The following is a 21,593-nucleotide window of genomic DNA, read 5'->3' as shown; positions in this document are numbered from 1 at the left end:
CCTACCTCCCGATCCTTTCCATCCCCACCCCTCTGCTCTGGCACCTGCTTCTTAGATTTACATTTAATAACAAAGTGCACAGATGCATGGATGTGTGTGTGCAGACTCACAATGTTAAGCAGAACGTCTGAGTGAAGCAAGGGGCAAAAAAAATCATACCCAAGGCACCAGTGTTTCCAGGTGTGGCCTTGATGCAGGGTTTGAGCTGGCAAGGCACAGAATTACAGTCTTTTCTACAAAAGCAACATGAAAAAAAAATCACTTTCTGCCTTTTCTACTCCTGAGAGCCTCTTCTGCCTCAGACAACCAGTATTCTCCGCATTAGCTCCCAGGGATGGGAGCTGGTCATAGGCAGAACCAAACACGTATAGCTGCAGCACCAGCATGAATACAGATATACAGAAGCAAGGACGCGTTTAGTGCTGTCAACTCCTGGGGGCAAGGTTGGCTTGCAGCTCCCATACCTGTGTGCCAAGGTACTTGTATGCGCTTCAGTAGGGACGTGTTCAAACCCTTGCACCACAAAATACTGGAACTATTTTAAGGGTGGGAAAGCATCTGGATAGCAAACAAGCTTTGTGTGTTTGGGCCTGGCCCAATTAAAAACCTTGTTTCTTTCAGAATATTGGAAGTAATGAAAGTGCCTGCAGTAAAATACCCGATAAGCCTTTCCTACTCTATAGAGAGGGTAAATACATGTCATTTTCCAATTAGCTCTTGCTCTGAGCAATTATGTTGATCAAATAATTGAATAAGTGACAGGAATGTGAATTCTGGAGGCAGTTAATTTCATTCATCTGCCAGTTTATAGCTTGACTTGCATGAACACATAAACCAGACTAACGTGTTATTTATAACCTTGAAAATACAATTATAACAGTCAAATATGAAGAGTTGTGTGTTGTGCATGCAGAGAGGAAGCCAGTAAATTGCAATAGTTGCATAATGAGGGAGTTTGTAGTTTCTAGCCAGTGTGTAGGACAGGAAGGATGTGTGGCTTGTGTTTGAAAAAGCAAACAAGATTGGTGTTAGCATTAGCAGGGGGGAAATGGCCCTGACCCAAACGAGGGACAGAGCAGGAGCTGAAGCCTCACCCTCCTGTTTCATGAGACATTGTGTAAGTGCTGCCCAAACCTCCCCCCAGCTTTCCCTGTCCTGATACACACACACCTCTCTCTAAGTTAACCTGAACATCATTTCCGAGGGAGAACCAGGACTGTGATCCTTTGTTTGGCAGTGGGTGCAAAAGAGACAAACTAGACACTTCCTACTTGGAATTGGTCTTGAATGAGCACCAGGGTACTCTGGAAGAAGCTGCAGTCAAGTATGCTTGACAGCAAGGTACTAGGAACAACCCTTGCAAACCCGGTCCTGACTTCCATCTAAAGTGTGAATCCTGTTTGTGAGTATTCTTCAGAAATAATAATAATAATAAAGAGCTCAGCAGGAAAACAAACCATTTGTTTTCCTTCTTAAAGCTATCTTTAGATTATCTTAACTGATTGTACCTTTTATCTGAACCCCCTGTAGCAACCTGCCCTACCATCCAACAGGAACTAATTAGCAGAGATAGACAGTAATAAAAGTAGTGCACAGGCATGAGCCATCGTCTTGCAGGGAGTATTACCTGGATGAGCACTACACTGACTGCAATGAGGAAATTTGTGCAATTAATTGCTTCCTCATTAAAGGCATTTGCAGTCTGGCCCTTAAATCTTCAGAGCCTAAAACCACACTCTGAGTTAAATATGGAATTTACCTACAGTAGCCAAAAACATTGCCCCAGACAGCAGGATTCAGTGTTGTAATTTTGGTTGGGAATAAACACTTTGCTATCTAAGTATATTATATCCCAAGCCAAGCGCATAGAAAGTGCACCAGTCAAAACTAGAGGGTCACAGAAGGTCTTGTGTGGGTTTAAAACAGTTTTGAAACCAGTTTTGTTGAACCCATACCATTTTCCTGTGAGCATATGATCCTAGGGGAATTAATTTCACAGAGCATGAGGCACCAGAGCCAGGAGCTCCCCAAGGACATCTCAGACTGGAAGGCTATTTAAATGGTAATAAACTTCAGGGCAAAACAAAAAACTGTGACTGATTACAGGCACACCAGGAGAGGGGCTGTTTGGTGTGAAGATGCCAGGCAGCAGCACAGGGGCCTTCTGCCTACTGTGCACATCACTTGTCACCCAGCAAACAAGATGACGTTTAACCCCACCGAGGGAGGAGACCTGTTTCAGGCCAGGCAGACAGCAGGAGGGAAGCACTCACTGTGGAAGGTGTTGGGTTTGGGTAAAACGAGTTGGGAATGGAGGGGCAGGAGGTAGGCTGGGACTGCCACACCGGGTGACACCCGTGTTGGGCTCAGGTGGAGTCACAACCCAGAAGAGCAGCTGATCCACTCCCCCTGCACACCCTTCATTAAGTGCTGTAGTTTTCCAGAGGGCGTTGGGTTTCCTCTGCCCTAATGCGGTGCTGCTTATCATACCCTGTCAAATGAGGCAACTTTATTTTAGCGTGTCCAACTCTATTATTGTTGCCTCCTGGAAAGTTGCAATGCTGGTGAATTACGGAGCCTACTGCTCCTGCTGAAGAAGGGGAAGGCTTTGTTTGGGACCACAGTTTGTCACACTAGAGTTGAGGTGTCACAGAAATGCACGCTTTGTTTGCTCATGTGCTGCTGTTGCTCTAGAATCACTTCCTTGTAGCTTCTTTGCCAAATGGTTTTGTTAAATTTACCAGAAATTTACTGATGCTCCACACATGAAAAGCACTTCAACATCTAATTAACTCTGAGTATAGGAGGGGGCCTTTCAAATTCAGGGGGACATATGCTCTTCAGTGTGTGCTTAAGCAGCTTGCTGGATGGAAGTTGGAGGGAAAAAGGTTACAGATCTTTCCTTGCAACCCTCCCAATCCCCCCTCCTCTCCACGTACATTATCATTAGTGAGAGCAAGCAGGGAGGTATGTGGCCTGCATTATGTTAAAACAGATGCATAGACTGTAATTCAACATGCAGCTTGACCTCTTTCCTCCACAAAGCCAATCTGGCACCTCTGCTGGAGAAGTTACATTGTGGAGTGGGAAAACAAACAATCCTGCCAATTGTTAGTGGGGGGAAAAAAAGCAGAACAGGAGCTGCTTATCAGAGACCCACATTTTGAGAGGAAAATTCACTGAATCCTGAGGAAGGAAGGATGCTCTGCAGAGCTTCAAGTACCCTTCTGACAAACCCATCCTGCAGGCGCTGAGGCAGAGAGCTGGACCCCTTCCTATTGTGAAAACTGGGTCCAGAAAGCTGAAAATGAACATAGCAACAGGAGTCCCTGGACTGCAGCAGTGCCATAAAGCTGTAATTAAAAATTAAAAAATCATGCTAATCTTAATAAATCTGTCTGGCACAGATAGTTGTTTTTGAATTGTGATTTTAGAAACAGTAGGAATGACTCAAAGCCCAGAGAGCCTGAAGCCTGGAAGTGTTTGAGGCAGTTTTCCCTCAGTCCACAGACAGGCTGGGGCAGTGTCTGAAGTTTAGATGTCAACTTTGCCCACATTTGCAGGTGTTTAAATGCACATGTCTCATATCACAAAGGATTTGGCTAACTCTCAGCATCATGAGAATTTTGGTTTTGACTGGATCAGCTTTCTAGGAGGACAGAGAAATAACGGTGTGTTAGTGCAACTAGCTGAAGAACTGCATGTTTTTGGGTTTGGGTTTTTTTTGTTTGTTTGTGGGTTTGGCTTTTGTTTTGTGTTGATGTTGTTGTTTTGGTTTTGTTTGTTTGTTTTGTTTTTTGTTGTTTTGTGTGGGTTTTTTTAGTAACTTGAAATCATCCTTAATCCAAGCATCTCCAAGGACTTCCCAAGCAGCAGTGCAGTTAATGCTACATGCACTTCTCTCTGGTTCACCACCCTAATGCAATACATTCAATAATCATGTGCCAACATATTAGCACATCTGAACAAGATTCCCAACAGCTGCAGGGCCAAATTTATATTTTGGGTAATATAAGCCAATGCCCCTGAGTCCAGATTGTGCCACGACTTGAAAAGATTAATAACTCCACTTTCACATCTGCTTTTAGCTCTTGTACTGTTCTATGAGAACAAATTGAATGCAATCATATCTGCTTGTATATACAGTGGATGCGTCTTTTCCCCAGGCTGAGGCGATGCTCATCAATGCAGAGCTCTTGTGGGACCCCCACTGGTGACCGTGTGCCATCACAGCTCTCCTCAAGTGATTTGGGGAGCAAATTCTCTCCATCCTCCCCCATCTTCTGCTTGGGTGGGAAGTGAGATGCTCAGGCCATCTAAAGGAATGCAGCTGTGACCCAGCTACTGCATGGGGAGGGAGAGAGGATGAATACCACGCAAAAGGGTCATCCAAAATTGCCCTAAGTCTGTCCTGATCAGTCACCTAAACCACCAGGAAGGGGGATACTGCTCAGCGGTCAGCACAGGCCAGGCTTCTTGCTAGTACCTTCTCTCTGCTGTGTCAAACAGAGCACATCTGTGGCAGGGAATCTGGTTCAGCCTGAAACCCTGGAGCTGAGAACTGTATTACAGGACACTATGTGGCCACTGAAGTTGTATTAGCAAGTTTCCTAAATACTCAAGAAGTAATTACTTTGTGTCCAAGGTGGTTCAGTCAAATTCTGATCTATAGTAATATATATATGCTAGTCAGCATCCCTGGTAATTATAAAGAGCGTAAATCTATTTTCAGAAAAACAGTATACTACATAAGACTGGGAGACATTCTTTCACAGTTTATGGTGTTTCGCTCTTCACTGCCATTCAGTTTGTAGGGATTGAAGGCAGAGAACAACTATTGAATCTCTGAGGGAAAAGCTGTGTCTACGTGCTATGCTCACAAACCTCCTTGACAGACAAGCCCCATATTGGATTCGATTTTCTTCAGAGAAAACATACTGAGAGTTTGCAGAACTACTGATATTTTTAAGTAAAAGGTAACCCAATTAAAATATAAGAGTTGTGCAGCCAAGGGAATGTAAAGAGTATGTAAATTATGAAGACTGGTGGTGGGGACCTTCTGCATTATTGTGCTGGAGTGCAAAACTGTGTAAGGAGCATGAGGTCTCATTGGAATTTCAGACCAATATTGAAGTAAAATGACAAGAGGTCACACAAGCTTGACTTTGAGAAGCCATTAGGCTTAACATCTTACACCAGGCAGCTGAAGCTGGGACAAGTGGCTTTTCACATCTCTGCAGGGGCTTGCAGTCTAGCAGAGTGTCTCTCAGAAAGAACAAGTCACATCTTGGTACATACCTCCAGGAAAAGTAGAAAGCTGAGATCCTCTGCAGGATGCCTGCCGGTAGTACAGAAACACAGCAGGAAAACATGAAGAATTAAGAAATTAACAATACAAAAATTAGGAAATGTAGAAGAAAAACGGAAGGGAGGAAGGGAGGAAAAAGTTGACTCTAACATCTGAATGGTTTGGTGCAACATGCTGCAAAAACATCCCAAGCCACACTGCGAGGCAGCCCAGATTTAACATCGGTGCCTGCCCACAGCACACTGAGGTTTCAGCAGACACAACGCCACCTAGTGAGGAGAGGGACTGCACTGCACATTCAGCATTCAAGTTAGGTATGAAGGGACTTCGGTGACAAAATCGTCTCTGGAAGGTAACAAACCCTACAGCATTACGCTGCCCAGATGCTGATGGGGCTTCACGTATCTACCCAAAGTCCTACTAGAGCAGAGTACAGCCTCTCCTCAATTTGACTTAGATACAACGTTGAGAAACATTTTCTTCCAACTTCACCTTATTAAGCCAGACATTGACTATGTAATAATGTAACTGGAGTGACATCACTTGGCTTTCACCACCTGGCTGCCTCTTCATGTGTCCCCAACAAACAACTGACCTGAAGATCTTTGACTTCACTGGAAATTTATTAGTGGATTTGAACTTTGAATCAACATCACCTTTCTGATGATGATGTAATAAAAACAGAAACACGTCACTAGTGTTGTATGTCCAGGAGTTTTAATACATGGTCCTTGCTGTTCAGAAAAGTTATTGCATTAAATTATAATACATAAATTCATCTGTATTAAAAAAAAAAAAAATCTTCATTTTACACATCACAATTTTGACACAGCAGCTAAGGGAAAACAGATTTTATATGCAATTGTCTCAAAACAAAAACTAGCTCTTCCCCAGATCAACAAAACTGCTATTGTATTATTCAGTAGTTACTGCAAATCCCAACTTGAACACCACTATCCCCACAAGTGTACAGCTCAGGAAAAGTGCCATTCCAAATTACCATCTGCAAGTCTGAAATTTATCAAACCATGGCTCTCAGCATGTGGTGACTTTTTCTGTTAATGGAATTAACATACAAAGTGTGTTTAATTTAATTGCACACCATTTTATTTAAATAATTGTTTTTCTTTTATTATGACATGAATAGATTCAAAAGTTACAAAATATCAATGTTATCTACAGCAGTTCATACAAATCCACATGTGTTTCAATTGTGACAGGCACACAAACATGATATTGATCACCCAAAGGAAAGGCCAGATTCCCTGATTCATTAAAACCAACATCCACCTAAGCCCAATGCTCCACGGGTGACAGCAGAGACAAAACCAGTAGGTCCTGCATTCCATAAATAGACTGATGAAGGGAGCAGTGACCGAGGCATAGCAGAGTACATGGCAGAATTACATTCTAAATTTTATCCCCTGAAGAGGATAAGATGTGCTATACCAGCTTGCAACAGAAGCATGAACAGGGCTCTTCTCCTGTTCAGTCTTATGCCAGAGCTGGGAATTGGGAAAATACAATTCAGCTTCTTATACAAAATTCTCAAGCATCACAATAATCAGAGTCTTGAGCCACAGTTCCACAGTTTACCCCTCTCTTGCACAGGAAAAAAACAAACAAACAAACAAAACCACAAAAACCCCAAAACCATAAAGCTCATCTATACTTATTCTACACTCACAAGATGCTTTCTTCTGTTGTAAAGAAAACAATAAAAAAATATCCTGCCTTCAGAGAAAAAGAAGCCCTAGCTTCTTCCTCCTCTAAAATACCCATCACCATGGAGAGATCTCACTTATCATTCACTTGACAATATTTCTCAAATTAAGTAAGGCCACGTTGCTACCTTTGCCCACTTTAAACAGATGATAGAGAATATATTATTTCAGCAGACTTCACTAGGTTCTGGTATTAAAGATAGTTCACTAGTGAAATAACAAGTGTGTGACTCTCTCATGGAGATAACATGTTGTCGCAAGTTCTAACTTTCACTGTCCCTGTGCCTTAAAATAAAACCATAGGTATTCTGGTGGTTTGCAATCTGTTTTAGCTAAAAGCACTGAGTAACCCTTTAAAACCATTTTGTACATTTTTTCTGCGATTTGCTGGCAAAAGCCTCACACACTGGAGAGCAAGTGAGCAGAGAGAGTAGAGCAGGATGCTTTTCAAAATCTGACAGTTCAAAAGGCATCCAAAGAGCAAGAGAAAGAAAACTGGCCACTGAAGTGAAAACTGCATTGAACTAGCACTGTGTAAATAGGGAGAAAGGAAGCAGCTCCAGCATAAGCAGTTATGCAGAATGTTTTACTAGCTTTATCTTTCAGTTGTTCAGGCAGTCACAACGTATTCATTACCATGATACAAATTGCAAGAGCTTTTACTTGAAAGAATGAGAGAAATAGGAAACTTAATTATTCCAGTTAAGAACACTTATTGACAGGCTAATACAAAGTTACTTGGCTGTAACATGATTTTCTCACAATTAAGGAAGTCTGCAATAAAGGAGAAGTTTACACGGCTTAAAATGTGATGCTGGTGATGCTTTCTAAAGCCAGTCTTTACACAAAACCTGGCTTATTTTATTTTCAGAGACACTGAAGGAGACAGCCATCACCTTTAATCCAAACAAAAAAGCATTTGCATAAACTTCCCCACTTACATTGGAGTTCCCAACCAAATACAGTCCTTACGTTTTCTGCAGATAGTTCTTCTTGGTTGTCATTGTATTACATGAAACAATACTAATATTTGCAGCAGAGTCAGAATGTGTATTTTGAAGATCGTCTCATTTACAAAAAGCCTCACAGCTAGTCTGCTGTTTCTGTACAGCAAAACTAGCATCCTGCCTCTTCCAAACAAAACAGTACTTTCAGACCCTCTCCCTGTCCTGCACATCTCAAGAGCATTTCTGCCTCTTCAATATGGTTTCTACCAGTAGCTAATGGCCCTTAATGCATTTATGACAGCACCTCAAGCAAGAGTGCATACTTCTTCAAACAGACTTGACCCCAATGAAATCCACAAGAAAACAAGGAAGCGCAACACGTCGGGGAAAGTAATATTCTCACTTCTCTGAAGGGAACAAACATTTCTGACAGCAGATTTGTTTCAGACAGCTGTAATTAAGCTGGCAGACCAACTTATTAAATAGAAGCAGCCCCTTCACTCAAACACAAAAATCTATACAAAAGAGCATTTTAAATTTAGATTTGCCTCTGAAATTAACAAAGAGAATTTGGATGTTGGAGAAACTGAAGAGTCTGCACTGCTACCAAACAAATCAGACTGTGCAAATCCATGTTGTTTTTCTGCAGTGCTGAGTCACATCTGGATGGTGGACGTGCCTCACCAAATACCACACCCTGCGAGCGTTTCAGCACTTCCCCTCCTACCAGAACCCTGCCTTAAAAAGGAATTCCTACAGAAGCGTGAAGAGAAGTGATCTTTTCCTGCCATATGGTGTATGTATATTCAAGACTTTCACAAACATTTAGCCGAAAGTTGTATTTCATAGTATTTCCCAAGCCACGAACACTACACAAGCCATTCTTACAGGATATACTGTTCAAGGACATGTGATCTTGATCTTACTTCTCACTCCCCTACCCGCTATCCACCAAGAAAAGCAATGCATCCTTGCAGGCTTTGATCGGAAGTCTTCAGTTTCTGGAATGCAGCAGTTAGACCTCTGCATTTTTCAGGGACTAAAAAAAACCATTTAGTTCATATATTCAATGTACAGCATTTTCATTAAGTGCTTTCACACTCTGTTTGTAAGAACAGTTGGGTCACTTCACACCACAGAGGTGGTACTTTCCGGATTTATACGCATCAATCTTGAAGCATTTCTCAGATCCTGTAGCTGCTTGGCTGGCTTTCCAACTCCTTCCTCAAATCTTTTTTCCACAACAGGAAGGACAGTTTCATACAGGAAGGATGCATTCTGTCTAATGAATGCTTTCTTCTCAGGGTCCTGTTCACACCGTAAACTGTAATCAACATGCTGGACAGCCACAAGGATGATCTCCACAAGACTCTCCAAAAGAACCATATGCAGCTCTGGAAAGTAAAGCTTTAATGCTTCCTCCAAGAAGGCCATAGTCTGCTTAGTGAAAGCTACCACAGTATAGCTAAGGTTGACCCAGCAGTCATCACCCGTGTATTGGTCAAAACTGCCCACTCCACAGCTTCTCATCTCCTCCCTGAGCTTCCCCAGTGCTTCTGGAGTCATTAGGTTCATCCTTCTCCACATCTCCTCAGAGTTGCGGTGCTTGGTGGCCTCAATGATTATATCCTTGTAGCTCTGTAAAGCACCTTTGATATCCTTAACCAGAAGGGCATGAATGATGAAGGTGAGGTCCAGTCCAATCTCGCTAAGCTGCTTGCAGTGCTCTTTAGCTACCTGGGGTATTAACAAAAAGTGAAGGGTGTTACTAGTGTGCGCATTTACCAAATGCATAATTCTCAGAAAACAGGGAAGTGTTAGTCATACTTCACTTATTTCTCTTGCTTTGAGAAATTCCTTATTAATGAGAAATTAATAGCTAAAAGATAAACCCTGCCTGTCAAAAATACTCCAGACAATTACATGACAACACACTCACACACGCTTTTTTTTTTTCCCCCTATTAGCAGCTGAAACAAACCATAACCTGAGAAAGTTAGTCTTGCAATACATTATGGAAATGTAGTCCAGGAAAACAAACAAAAAGTCTTCAAGATACCTAACATTCAGATGTAGCTTATGTAAATTTTAGGACCTCCTGCTAGCTAAGGGAAAATTAAAAATAAACACATTTTGCATCCCTGATAAAGGCAGGGGTTTTCTTGCTGTGTATTTTCGTCTTAATGCTTTCCTCTGAATATTAACCTTTCAATGCAGGAAACCTCTCAATAGACTCATTCAAGAGTCCACAACTAACCTAGGGTTAGAAAAGAGGATTTACAAGTTTTGCAGCCTTTGGTTTGGCCATCATGTCACACCACTCACTTTGGACCCTCTTACCTTGACACACTCTGCTGCAGTTGACAAGCTCTCTTTACTATCAAATACTTGCTTACTGAACGCATCTACGAACATCCTCATGGAAGAGCGGGCCCACACAACGAAGGCCGAGTAGCAGCCATTGTTGCCAGCAAAGTCTGTCTCAAACTCTCTTGCCGTCTCTAGAAGGCTGGTGAAGAAGACGTGGCAGAGCTTGTGGATGTAGAGCAGCGTGGCACCCTCGATGCGCAGCTGTCGGATAGCCGTCTGCACTGCGGCTGCCCGGTTCTTCAGGAAGAGCTCACAGGCCTTGGTGGACTGGCCCAAGCGAATGAGCTGGGACACAGCTCGGCGGGTGGCCCGCGGCCCTCCCCGCAGCGAGCGGTCTGGAGACAGCTCAAACACCAGCACGTCTGTAAGCTGCCGGACCCGCTCATCCACCTTGGCCCGCAGCTCCTTCACAGGCTGGCTGACAGGCTTGTCCCCCAGGTACTCATTGAGCTTATCCAAGAGGTCCACCGCCCCCTCGAAGTCCCGCTGAGCAATGCAGACATCCAGGTCCTCAGGCAGCTCTTGAATCCACTCAAGTGAGAGGTCAACCACCTCCTCCTCAGCAGAAGGCTCTTCCTCCTCCTCCTCCTCATCCTCCTCAAAAGGGTTGGTGGATTCGGGGGGTGTCGGGGCAGGCCGGGGAAGGGCCTCCTGCTCCAAGCGTCGCTTCTCACTGAGGGCCTGGTTGCGCTTAGTCTCCTCCAGCACCTCCAGCCACTCCTTCTTGATTTTGGCATTCTCAGCCTGGAAGATGCGGCTCTCTGGGAACATGAGCAGTTTGAACATGTCCTTCATGGGCGGGTTGTCCTTCACGTTGACCACCGCCAGCCTGTCGAGGGGGTAGAGGGCATCATAGCGGTAGGCGCCACGGCGGTTGGGCAGCGCGGTGGCCACGAGCAGGCAGTCGTTCATGAGGAAGGCGTGCACCCGCTGGATCTGTGCCATGTGGTCGGCGTCGTACTCCACCAGGTCCCCGTTGTAGACCAGGTACTTGCCGGGGCTCTCGGGCAGGAGGTGGCGGCAGCCCTCCACCTTCTCCAGGAGGGTGGTGAGGGTGCGCTGCCGCCCCTCCTCGCTGGCCGCAGCCTCCTTGGCCGACAGCGGCAGGAAGGGGTCGGCGGCGGCGGCGCGGCGGGCGCCCAAGGCGGGGTCATCGCGGTCGGCCTGGAGGAGCAGGGCCTGGGTGACGGCCTCCATGATGCCCTTCTGCTCGGTGAGGATGTGGCTGAGCTGGTACATCTCGCTCTCCAGGTAGCTGATCTCCCGCGCCGTCTCGATGAACTGCCGGTAGTTCTGGTAGACGTTGCGCTTCAGGCTCTGCGCCGTCTCCTCGCTCAGCGCCTGGATGCGCTGCCGGTGCTCCTGCAGGTCCCGGTCCCCATCCGACTGCTGCGACAGCTGCTTCACGTACTCCCCCGCCGCGAAGCCCCCCGACTCCAGCTGCCGCCGCAGCCGGCTACTGCCGCCGCCTTCACCCAGCGACAGCGCCATGGCCGCACCTCCCGCCGCCCCGCTGCCCGGCGCCGGCCCCGCCGACCCTGCTGCCGCCGGGTAGAGCGCGACTGCGACTGCGCGCAGCGGTGCGTACGCCGCCTGCGCCAGCACCGCTGCGCCGATCGCGCATGCGTGAGCACCCCCTCCCCGCTGCGCTGGGGCAGCGCCGGCCTCGAACGGGGACGGGAGGGGGAGTCGCCGCTCACGGATACCTCCGTGCGCATGCGCCGGGGGCATCGGAGCGCGTTCGGCGCATGCGTAGTCGGAAGCGGGTGGTGGCGCTGGAGTTAGCAGCGCAGTGTAGATTCGCCGGCGGCCGTTCGGGCTGTCGGGGCGGCCTCGCGCGGGATGGAGGACAGCGACTTCGTGTTGGCGCTCCAGCTGCAGGAGCTGTGGGAGGCGGAGGATAAGGAGGCGGCAGCCGCAGCAGCAGCGTGCGCCGAGGCCTCGCCGGACCCCTCGCCCCTTCGCCCGCTGTCGGTGGTGGACGAGGCCTGGGAACTGCTGGACCCCAGCCCCGACGTGCACGGCCTCTTCGTGCAGTTCAACGAGACGCTGTTCTGGGGGCGCCTGGCGGCCGTCGAGGTGTCGTGGAGCCCGCGCATGACCCTGTACGCCACGGTGGGGGGTCGGGGAGTGCGCTCGGAGGGCGGCCCCGCGTGGGGAGGGGCCGTCGAGCGGCCTCCTGCCAGGCAGCGGCCGGGTGGGCGGGGGATGCGGGGTGGGGGGCGCTCGCCAAGAGCGGGAAGGCGGCAGGGAAGCCGATCCTTGCCGAGGAGCGCTGCCGGGTGGCGTTCACCGGCCTCAGGTTTCGGGAGCTGCCGTGCCTCGGAAGGGGCCTAGCAGTGTGCAGAGGCTGTGTCCGAGCTGTCGGAAGAGACGGTGACTCGTCAGGTGAGCAATGTCTTGTCTCATCCTATAGCTGTGGGATTTGGGGAGGGGCAGGAAAAGCTGTCACTTGTCGCTCTGTGCTGCTCCTAACTGTGCCTTCATAGGGACGATGCGCTAGTGCCACAGTTTCGATTCTAGGTGTTTGAATGTCCTGCTTTTCTAACATAGTTCACACTCTAGGATGTGGGTTGGTCGCTGTCATTTTCTGTTCTGTCCGTCATTTGTTGCCTTTGGCAGACATCAATGGCTTTTCCCGTGGTGTGGGCAAAACTGGAGAGATGTTAAAGTGGTACAGATAACTTGATCTTAAAGTGTGTATGTCAAAACTTAAAAGAATATACTTGTATTGCTGTCAGTTTTGTTGTTCTCTGGTTTTATGATGGTTTTCAAGCATGGCAGAAAGGCAAATATGAAACAGCATTAATATTAACAAGACTTAGAATGGACTAGGAAGAGGAATATGCAAGAGATCTGAAACTGAAAAAAAAAAAGCTTTGTAGTGCAGGCTGCAGTTCTGCAGCAGATCAGCTGATGCAATTACTGGCTGCTGGAGTCTTCACCCCTTCTGTCCTTTGCTGGTTGCAGTACCCCTTAGACACTTGAAAATATTTCGATACTGGACTGGTAGAGGAATAACTCAATAACAAACCAACAAAAAATGATTTTTTTTCTGCTGGATTGCTAAGAATAACTGATGATATATAAAGGTTCAGCCAGAGTAAAAAGCTGGGGGAGGATGAGGGGTGAAATTGCAGCAACTGGGGGTTAAGTTGCTGTTGACTGCTGTGAATCTCCAGCCGCTGTTTTATATATTTCACTGTCAGTTCTAATGAAAACAGTCCTTTGCCTCCTAAACAGGTCAGCTTGGAACGGTCCACTGACTTTGTTTTTATAATTGATTGCTTTAAATTAAGTGATTGCAAGAGATCTAATAAATTACAGTTTTGCTTTTGCTAATTTAGTTGCAGTTCCTTCTAAGGAACTTGTGGGCTTTTTTTTTTCCTTCTTGGTTAATTATATTGAGTTTTTCAAGTGTTTTTTCGTGTTCTGAGTTACCTAGCCTGTGTTGGACAGGGACAGCATTTTAACTCCAATTCTCAATTTTCTTCATGTACTACAGAAACAAGTGGCTTTTCATATTTTCTTTCTGTGTCTCTTCTAGCTGTGCTGGAGTGTGTAAATATGAAGGAAAAGGTGGAATGTGTTCCATTCGTCTAAGTGAGCCACTCCTAAAGTTAAGACCAAGGAAGGATCTTGTTGAGGTATTGAACATTGCTCATGAATTTGCACATAAAATGTATTGTGCCTCTCTCCCCACCCCATGCACACATTCTTCTATACGGTGACTTGTAGATCATAAAATAGTGGTGGCTTTATTGCTCTCTTTGTGCTGCTTGTGTGGGCAACATTATGATAATCTTCCAGTTTTATGTTTCCAAATGGACAACTCTGAGTAGGAATCTGAAGTAACTTGTTTATTTTACTGTTTATTTAAAAAGGAAAATTATCTTTTAATATCAAAACCAAACATGGATTGAAAGCACAATCAGAAAATGGCTATGGTTTTATCTTCTAGCTCAAAAGGCCAAAAACAGAAAGTAAAGATATAGTATATGACTGTAAACAGAACTTGGTCTTGCTGCTTGTGCTTGTTTGAATTGGCTCGACATTCAGATGTGCTTAATGGACAGAAATGCAGTAGAGTTACAACCTACTCATGAGTGTATCTCTCTTTGGTTTCAGAGAGGATGATCTCTTTAAAGACCTGACTTAAGTCTGAGGGTTATTTCCCTTGTTTGGAATGTCACTTACTGTAGTAATATTCTCCAGCATGTTTTGGTGGTATGGCAATAGACGTAATATGATTTGACAGGTAGAACAAGTATTATGTTTTTATGACCCATACTGAACATACTGATGCATGAAAATAAGATCAATACTAAGGTAAATGTAAAGGAGCATAATACTTTCAGCTTTATTTTGAAAATATACGTAATGCTTTTCAGTGGATAGCTAATGATTTGTGTTATTTCAGACATTGTTGCATGAAATGATCCATGCCCTGCTTTTTGTTACTAATAATGACAAAGATCGTGAGTCTCATGGACCAGAGTTCTGCAAACACATGCGTCGCATTAATCGCTTGACTGGAGCTAATGTCACAGTAAGTGTTATCTACTTAACATAATTTAATAGAGGATTTTTCCTGATTTTGTTTTTCAGCATGCCTGGTGTGTTATGAGTTATACACTTGTTCTTTTTTGACACACCACAGTTCGCACTAATACAAATTTGCATTGAAGTGTGTGCCAGTTCCATAGTTATTTTGCTGGGGAGAATGGTGGGAACAGGTTGAGGAAGATATGCTGAGTTCTTAGTCATATAGCTTTTGAGTATACCCTCTGTAAATATTTTTCCTTAAAATTTTGTTTTAAACTTGAAACAACTTAATGATACCAGGGACAGCATAGGTTCATGTTAAGAATAATATTTGGGGAAGAGCAGTCTGTTTTAGTTAAGATACACATCAGTAAAGGTTAGTGGTTTGATGATGTTTAAAAGAATGTGTCGGGTAAGTTCAGTTAAGATAATAGCTGGAGGGAGAATACCATACTAGTATTGTTTACAGTGCATTCTAAACAGTACATCATTTAGGGTGAAATTTTAGATAGATTTTCAAAGTTATTTTATTGCAGTTCAAACAAAATAGCCAGGACATATTCCTACACATCCTGTCTTTTTTTTTTTTTTTTCTTTTTAAGAAAAAAAAGCTTTGTTTCAGTGGTATCTAAGTGTTAATCATGTTAATTTTATCCAGGTTCAGCTCTTTTAGCTGGTAACGTGAAAATCACAGCTGTAATGGAAGGAATGAAATGATAATAAATTTAAAAAATAGAGCTTGCGATCTAAAATTAGAAGCTTCTGAATGACTGCCTTTTTTTTTTGTTTGTTTTTAAACCTAGATCTATCACAGTTTTCATGATGAGGTGGATTTGTACCGCCAGCACTGGTGGCGATGCAACGGCCCCTGTCGAAATAGAAAACCTTACTTTGGATACGTGAAACGTTCCATGAATAGAGCACCCTCTGCACGAGACTTTTGGTGGGTTGAGCATCAGGAGACATGTGGAGGTACTTTCACAAAAGTGAAGGAGCCAGAGAACTTCTCCAAGAAATCCAAGGAGAAAACTCAGCCAGCAAAACGTTCAAATTCTGACTTGGCTAACAAAGGTATTTTAAGTAATTATTTTCTTAATTTCAAACAGGTTTTGTCCAAACAGTTCCTTGACAGATCAACCACTACCTGAGATTTGTTTAGATATTACTGTTATATAGCAAAGAACACCCATTTTATTCGTGCATTTCTAGGCTCCTTCTCAACTGTTAGCTAAAGGTTTAGTTTGGTACACTGTTTTCAAGCAGCAGTTTTTTCGGGGGAAGCACGTAAAATACTAAGCCCATGATTTATACATGAAAAAGTTACTAACTTTTCTCATTTTATTCTCTTCTTATTTTGCAGGCAAGACACAAACAAGCGATATGCAAGATCTGATGCCTTTTAGTGGAAAAGGATATCGGCTTGGAGGAGGAGAGAGGGTACTCTCAGAAAATAGCACAAATTTCAGTAGCAGTGTTAGAAACAGTGAAACACCTGGTTCACAGCATCGTTCAGCAGTGAAGACAATACCAATCCCTAAAAATGAGATAAAATTTGAAAAATCACCCCGTAGTGGCACCTTCTTTCCACTTTACACTGATGATGCCAGCGAGAAAATCAACTTAGCTTCAAAGCGTGAGTTTCCTAAACTCTCTGTTGCTAATACAAAAGCTTACAAGAATGTTAGCGGATCACCTGTTAAAATTGCTCGTGTTATGGAAGAAAAGCCAAACCAAGGTTCTGCAAGTGGCAAGAGGATTATACCGCTTTATAACAAGCCACCAAAACAAATTTGTTTAGAGCAGACGACAGCAGCTCAGGTGGCATCTGAGAAAAAAAGCTCTGAGTGTACTAATACAGCGCAGCAGTGGCCGAAAACGGAAGACAGAACTGCCTTTGAAAATTATTTCATTAAAAAAGGGAGTACTGATGTCACTTTAAATACACCTATGAAAACCAAAGCTGAAAATACAGTGTCCTCTGCAAGTTCCAGCACTGCTGTAAGGCAGGATAAAAAAGTCAGTTGTCCTGTTTGCCAGACTGAGGTTTTAGAGTCTAAAATAAATGAACACCTTGATTCATGTCTTGCATAAAACCTTTCAGAAAGCTGTCTCAAAAAGATAAACCAGGGCTGAAAACACTGCTTAAAAACTACTCAGGGTTTGCTTAGCTGTGGTTACTTCCATGTGTGCCTGTTCTGAACTGGAATTTAAACTACTGTCAGCATACTGAACAACACCTTTGTGGGGTTGCGTGTCAGCGCTGACTAGGAAGCTGGCTGCTACTTGGGTTCCAAAGAACCAAAACTCATGCTTTAGTAGGTGGATGTTTGTGCCAGTGTTCTTGCTGAAGAACCTGGGTAATATAAGAGAAGGTGGATACTTGGCAAACTGCATGTTTTCAAGCAGTTTTAAAATTAAGTCATTTTAAATCCTACTAATTTATCTTTGTTCTTAAGACTCCTTTGTGTTGTTTTTTGTTTTTTAAGTGTTTTTGCCATTCTTAAACACCTATAATAGAAAAGAATTCTTCTGTTTAGTGCAATTAAGTGCCAGGTATTTTTGGAATAGTAAATATTTTGCGTAAGCCACAACTACAGTCTCAGGTGGTCCTTCTTGCCTGTGACCTCTCAGAAAAGATAGATGAGAGTAAGAATCTCAAATAGGGGCTTTTGTCAAAGATGGGAGAGGCGTAGGCATCAAAAACATAGCATGGCATCCATTTGGCTTTAATGGGTGGGTTGTGGCAGGACGAGAAAATCTAGAAAGGTGATGAAGCTGCTAGGAAATCAAGCACAAGACACTTGGTAGATGAGGAGAAGGCCCTACACTGAAGGGCTCAATTAAAAAAAATCATTTTGAGGAACTTGTTTTCAAAAAGGATTTAGAAGTTAGATATGCTGTTAACAGTTGGAGTGGTCAAATGGAAGCTAGTGAACATGTCTCTTACATGTCTTTTGGTCAAGGATCCCAGCCAGACTCTCCACCCACTTCTTCCAATGGTTTGCTCAAATTCTGTGTTGAAAGTTCACTAGTTTTTAGTATATAGGTATTATGTGCATGAGTAATGGACCTCCATATGTTGATACTAGTAAGTAAAAATTGTGAGGAATATTGGTGGCAATACTGGTAAAGACTGTTCCTGGCTGTATTATAAAAGCCTTCATGATTTTTCAGTTAATCTACCAGTGTTTTACGGGCCGAAATGGCATTAAATTGACATTAGCTGACAGTCTTTGTTTTTCTTCTTCTGGAAGCCAGCCAGCTTGGTGGTTAGTGTTCAACAAGCCAGTCAGTTGAGCACTAAAACCATTGTGCTGTGAGAAGTTTTGAATGCTGAGCAGATGTGTTTTCTTTATAAACTTTCTGAAATGTTAACAGTTCTCTTGCTGCACTGAAAGTATTTAACGGGTTAAACAGTTAACAGCTTGATTCCTTACTGGTAAAACTGATTATAAATATTTTTGTTTATAAAAAGAAAAAATACTTATGCTGTTACATATATTGTTACTACAACTTTAAATGGCTATATTAGCCTCAGATGCACATATGTTTGCCTTTATATAATTACTTACTTGCTGCTCTCTTTTGAAATTAGGAAATAAAACTGATGTGCAATGGCATTTGGCAAATGATACCTTTACTCTTTTTAAACATTGATGTATTTTTTCAAATAATGGCACTACAACTGTTGGATTGTTCTTGCTTATTCTGAATAAATTGGTACTGAGTTTTAAATTTTCATTAAGCCTGGGTTTCACATGGCAGTGGTAGCCATCTTGCATCATTCACCAGTGGGCTCACTTAGATATCTAGTAACAGTCTAGTTTAGTAGATCATGTCTGTATTAACACTTTTCCTTCTTAAATTTCCCTGTAAAAACAGATGTTGGTGAATATGGACGGCATCAATCTCTGTGTTCTCCAACATATTTTTAGTACAGTTTCACTTTTATTGCATTTCTGTGAAAAAAATTTACAAATACCAATTTTAAAATGTGATGTGACACGTTAATTTTCCATACTTCCTTCTTAAAACTGCAGTATTTGTCAGTGTTAGTGAAACTTGACATTTACAGGGACAGTACTACTCAGAAGTATTGGTACTGTCACATGGCTTTTAAGATGAGGACTAGATTCACATTGTGAATGCACCATAAAGCACTGCATTTTTGAGTGATATTTCCCTTACTATTGTTCCCATTGGTTTCCTGGTTTGTCTTTCCCGCTGCAACTGAAGAGAGTAAAGGATCGCCTCAGGAAGGGGGTATTGTTAAATACATTTTCATATTCAAATAGATTTTTACAATGTCTTCTTTTACATAAACAGTGCTCATTGGAACAACAAATAGAAAACAAATGTGGGAATTGGCCTGTTAGTATTCAATGGATAGTATAGCCTGCTCAGGGGCTGAGGGGAGAAACTTAAGCTATAGGCAAGTCCTGTCTCAAATATACAAGTGTCCTAAAACAGGTCTGTTTTCAAAAGAATTTGAGCCATTTCAGACCAGCTGTGGAAAAACATCACCTCTGCCCATGCGTGTTTTTCCAGTTAAGTATTATAATGTCAAGATCTCTTTTATACAGAGATAAAGGTGACAAAGAGCTGGGTGCATAGGCTTTGCAGTTGTCACCTATTGCAGGCAATAAACAGGTCAGGGCTGTGGCTTTTGGCTATGTTACTGTGAGTGCTGTTTCTGTAAGATTTTGTTCTTGAATAGAGTGTCCTTCCTACAATTATAACAATGACTACTAGTATGTTTTTAAAATATGCTGGTGAATTTGGGTCAAAGGTGAGAAGTGTCACCTTCTGTATCAGTTGACTTTGTCCCAAGTGAGTTTGGATACTGTCTGTAACACAAACCAGTAATGGATTTTGAACAAACCTGCTTCACTGAGCTGCAAAATAAGTTGTCTAACTGGAAACCTGAGAAAAAAGTTAATATACTTGACTTTCGAGATAAATGAGGTATGAGAGAGGTCAACAAATGGCTATGCAAACTAAAGGCAAAAGCAATCTTCTGTGGTGATCTACTGGAATTGCTCAGAATGACTGAGATAATGTTTCTAGAGGTTAAACTACCTAAATGGAGGTGACCTAGCTATTTCATTATTATGAAAGAGGTTGCTCTTAAGTTGCCTTGAAACTTGTTGCAGGGCAAGAAAGCTTGAAAGTCAAATATTTTCAAGTGTTTTTTACTTTGTAGTGAAATGTTATCTAGAAAGTTTTCATAATACTTTATGAGTTCTGATGAAGAAATTGGAAGTAGCATTTTTCTCCAGACTAATAAAAATAAATCAGTATCTTTCAAGAAGATATGTAATAGTCTGCTTTATAACGTGTTTTAAAAGTGATAGTTTGCCATTCCTCTATGCTTTACCATCTCCAGTAGTGCAACCACTCATTGTATGTACTTGGGGCATCTAGGTCGTATGGGAAGTGTATTCTTACAGCAAATTCAATCCTAATTCCTGTGTGTAAGCTGATGAGGCGGCTATTTATGTCTAGGTGGAAGTACATGTCTCGGGCAGGTAAGGTGCTGCTGCTCAAACTGTAGGAATTAGTTAACTGAGCCTCCTTTCTAGGAACATTTTTCAAGAGAACAACTAAATGTTATTCATTTGGAGCAACCTACAGAAGGGCTTATGTTATGTTGCGCTACTTGCCACTGTACCAGTGTTGGTAATAAAGGACACCAGGTAATGTGGTACAAAATCCAAGGCTAGAGAGGGTTTAGTCCTAACTGGACAACTAGTGAATAATTCCTGAAATGCAAAGTGTCACTTCAAGCTTCTCTTGCTGCAGTAGCAAGAGAAAGTAGCAGCAAGATATGCTGTAGAGTAAGTGGCTCGTAAGAATTTTTCTTATTCCTCGGGTGTTCTTTTGGAGCGCCTCGGTTCTGTTGCATTTTCTATTTACAAAGCATCCCTACACATCCTTAAAGTAAAGCAAGTTACATTGTACTGAAGCATAACACAAGAAACACAGTTGAGTGTCTGAGGAAAAGCAAGGTTGCCATCTCTTCTGCATGGTTTGGAACAATTCATAGTGATGAGAGTGTGACACAGACTGCTCTGGCTGCCACCAGTCATCCTTGATTATGGTGTCTGTGCATCAGCTGATGCATTTTGCCACCTTAAATTGAAAGGCCACTAAAAGGTTGGACTGGGTGACCTCCTGAGGTTACATCTGACCTAAATTCCCCTATGAGCATATGATTGTTGCTGCCTGACACTGTGACAAAAGTGAAACATCTGCTCTCCATCAGCTGCTGCTTACCTGCCAGTGTTCATGAATTTTACACCTCAAACAAAAATACCCAAATTCTTACTTGCATCTGGATTATGACAGCTGTTTTGAAGTCTTAAGCTTAAATAAATGTACATGTATAAGATATTGTATGTGACTGTAAAGGCTCCACGTTAAATTACCCTTAATCTGTAGTTTATGGGTAGACAGGCTATGAAAAAGACTTGTATTTCAGTATGTTTGAAAATACACTCTGCATGTTTTCAGGTACTTGTGTGCACAGAAAAACCGACACCAGGCTGTGTGGACCTTTGGGATTCTTCAACAGGCCATTAGGTGGCACTCCTTGTCCTTCAGGAACACTTTTTTCCTCCTCTCCTACCTGTACAGTGAAAAGAACAGAAAGTGCAGACTTAACAGCCTCGTGTTTCACCTACACCTGCACTCCAGGCT

The 21,593-nt window shown here is 43.2% G+C and overlaps 2 protein-coding genes across 2 annotated transcripts; one reads left to right on the top strand and one right to left on the bottom strand.

Annotated features, from left to right (window-relative positions):
- Window positions 1-6,003: 6,003 nt before the first annotated feature.
- EXOC8 (exocyst complex component 8) lies at window positions 6,004-11,905 on the bottom strand. The gene is made up of 2 exons (XM_082049668.1): window positions 10,320-11,905; window positions 6,004-9,716 (listed from the first exon to the last, which is right to left on the bottom strand). The coding sequence occupies exons 1-2, from the start codon at window positions 11,838-11,840 to the stop codon at window positions 9,108-9,110; spliced, it is 2,130 nt and encodes a 709-aa protein (XP_081905794.1). The 5' UTR covers window positions 11,841-11,905; the 3' UTR covers window positions 6,004-9,107.
- Window positions 11,906-12,118: 213 nt separating this feature from the next.
- On the top strand, window positions 12,119-21,334 carry SPRTN (SprT-like N-terminal domain). The gene is made up of 5 exons (XM_082047326.1): window positions 12,119-12,454; window positions 13,897-13,996; window positions 14,770-14,898; window positions 15,698-15,965; window positions 16,255-21,334. The coding sequence occupies exons 1-5, from the start codon at window positions 12,192-12,194 to the stop codon at window positions 16,983-16,985; spliced, it is 1,491 nt and encodes a 496-aa protein (XP_081903452.1). The 5' UTR covers window positions 12,119-12,191; the 3' UTR covers window positions 16,986-21,334.
- Window positions 21,335-21,593: the final 259 nt, after the last annotated feature.

The sequence above is a fragment of the Streptopelia decaocto genome (assembly GCF_964273445.1).
Source record: "Streptopelia decaocto genome assembly, chromosome: 3".
NCBI lineage: Eukaryota > Metazoa > Chordata > Aves > Columbiformes > Columbidae > Streptopelia > Streptopelia decaocto.
This window is presented reverse-complemented; position numbering and strand designations above follow the sequence as displayed.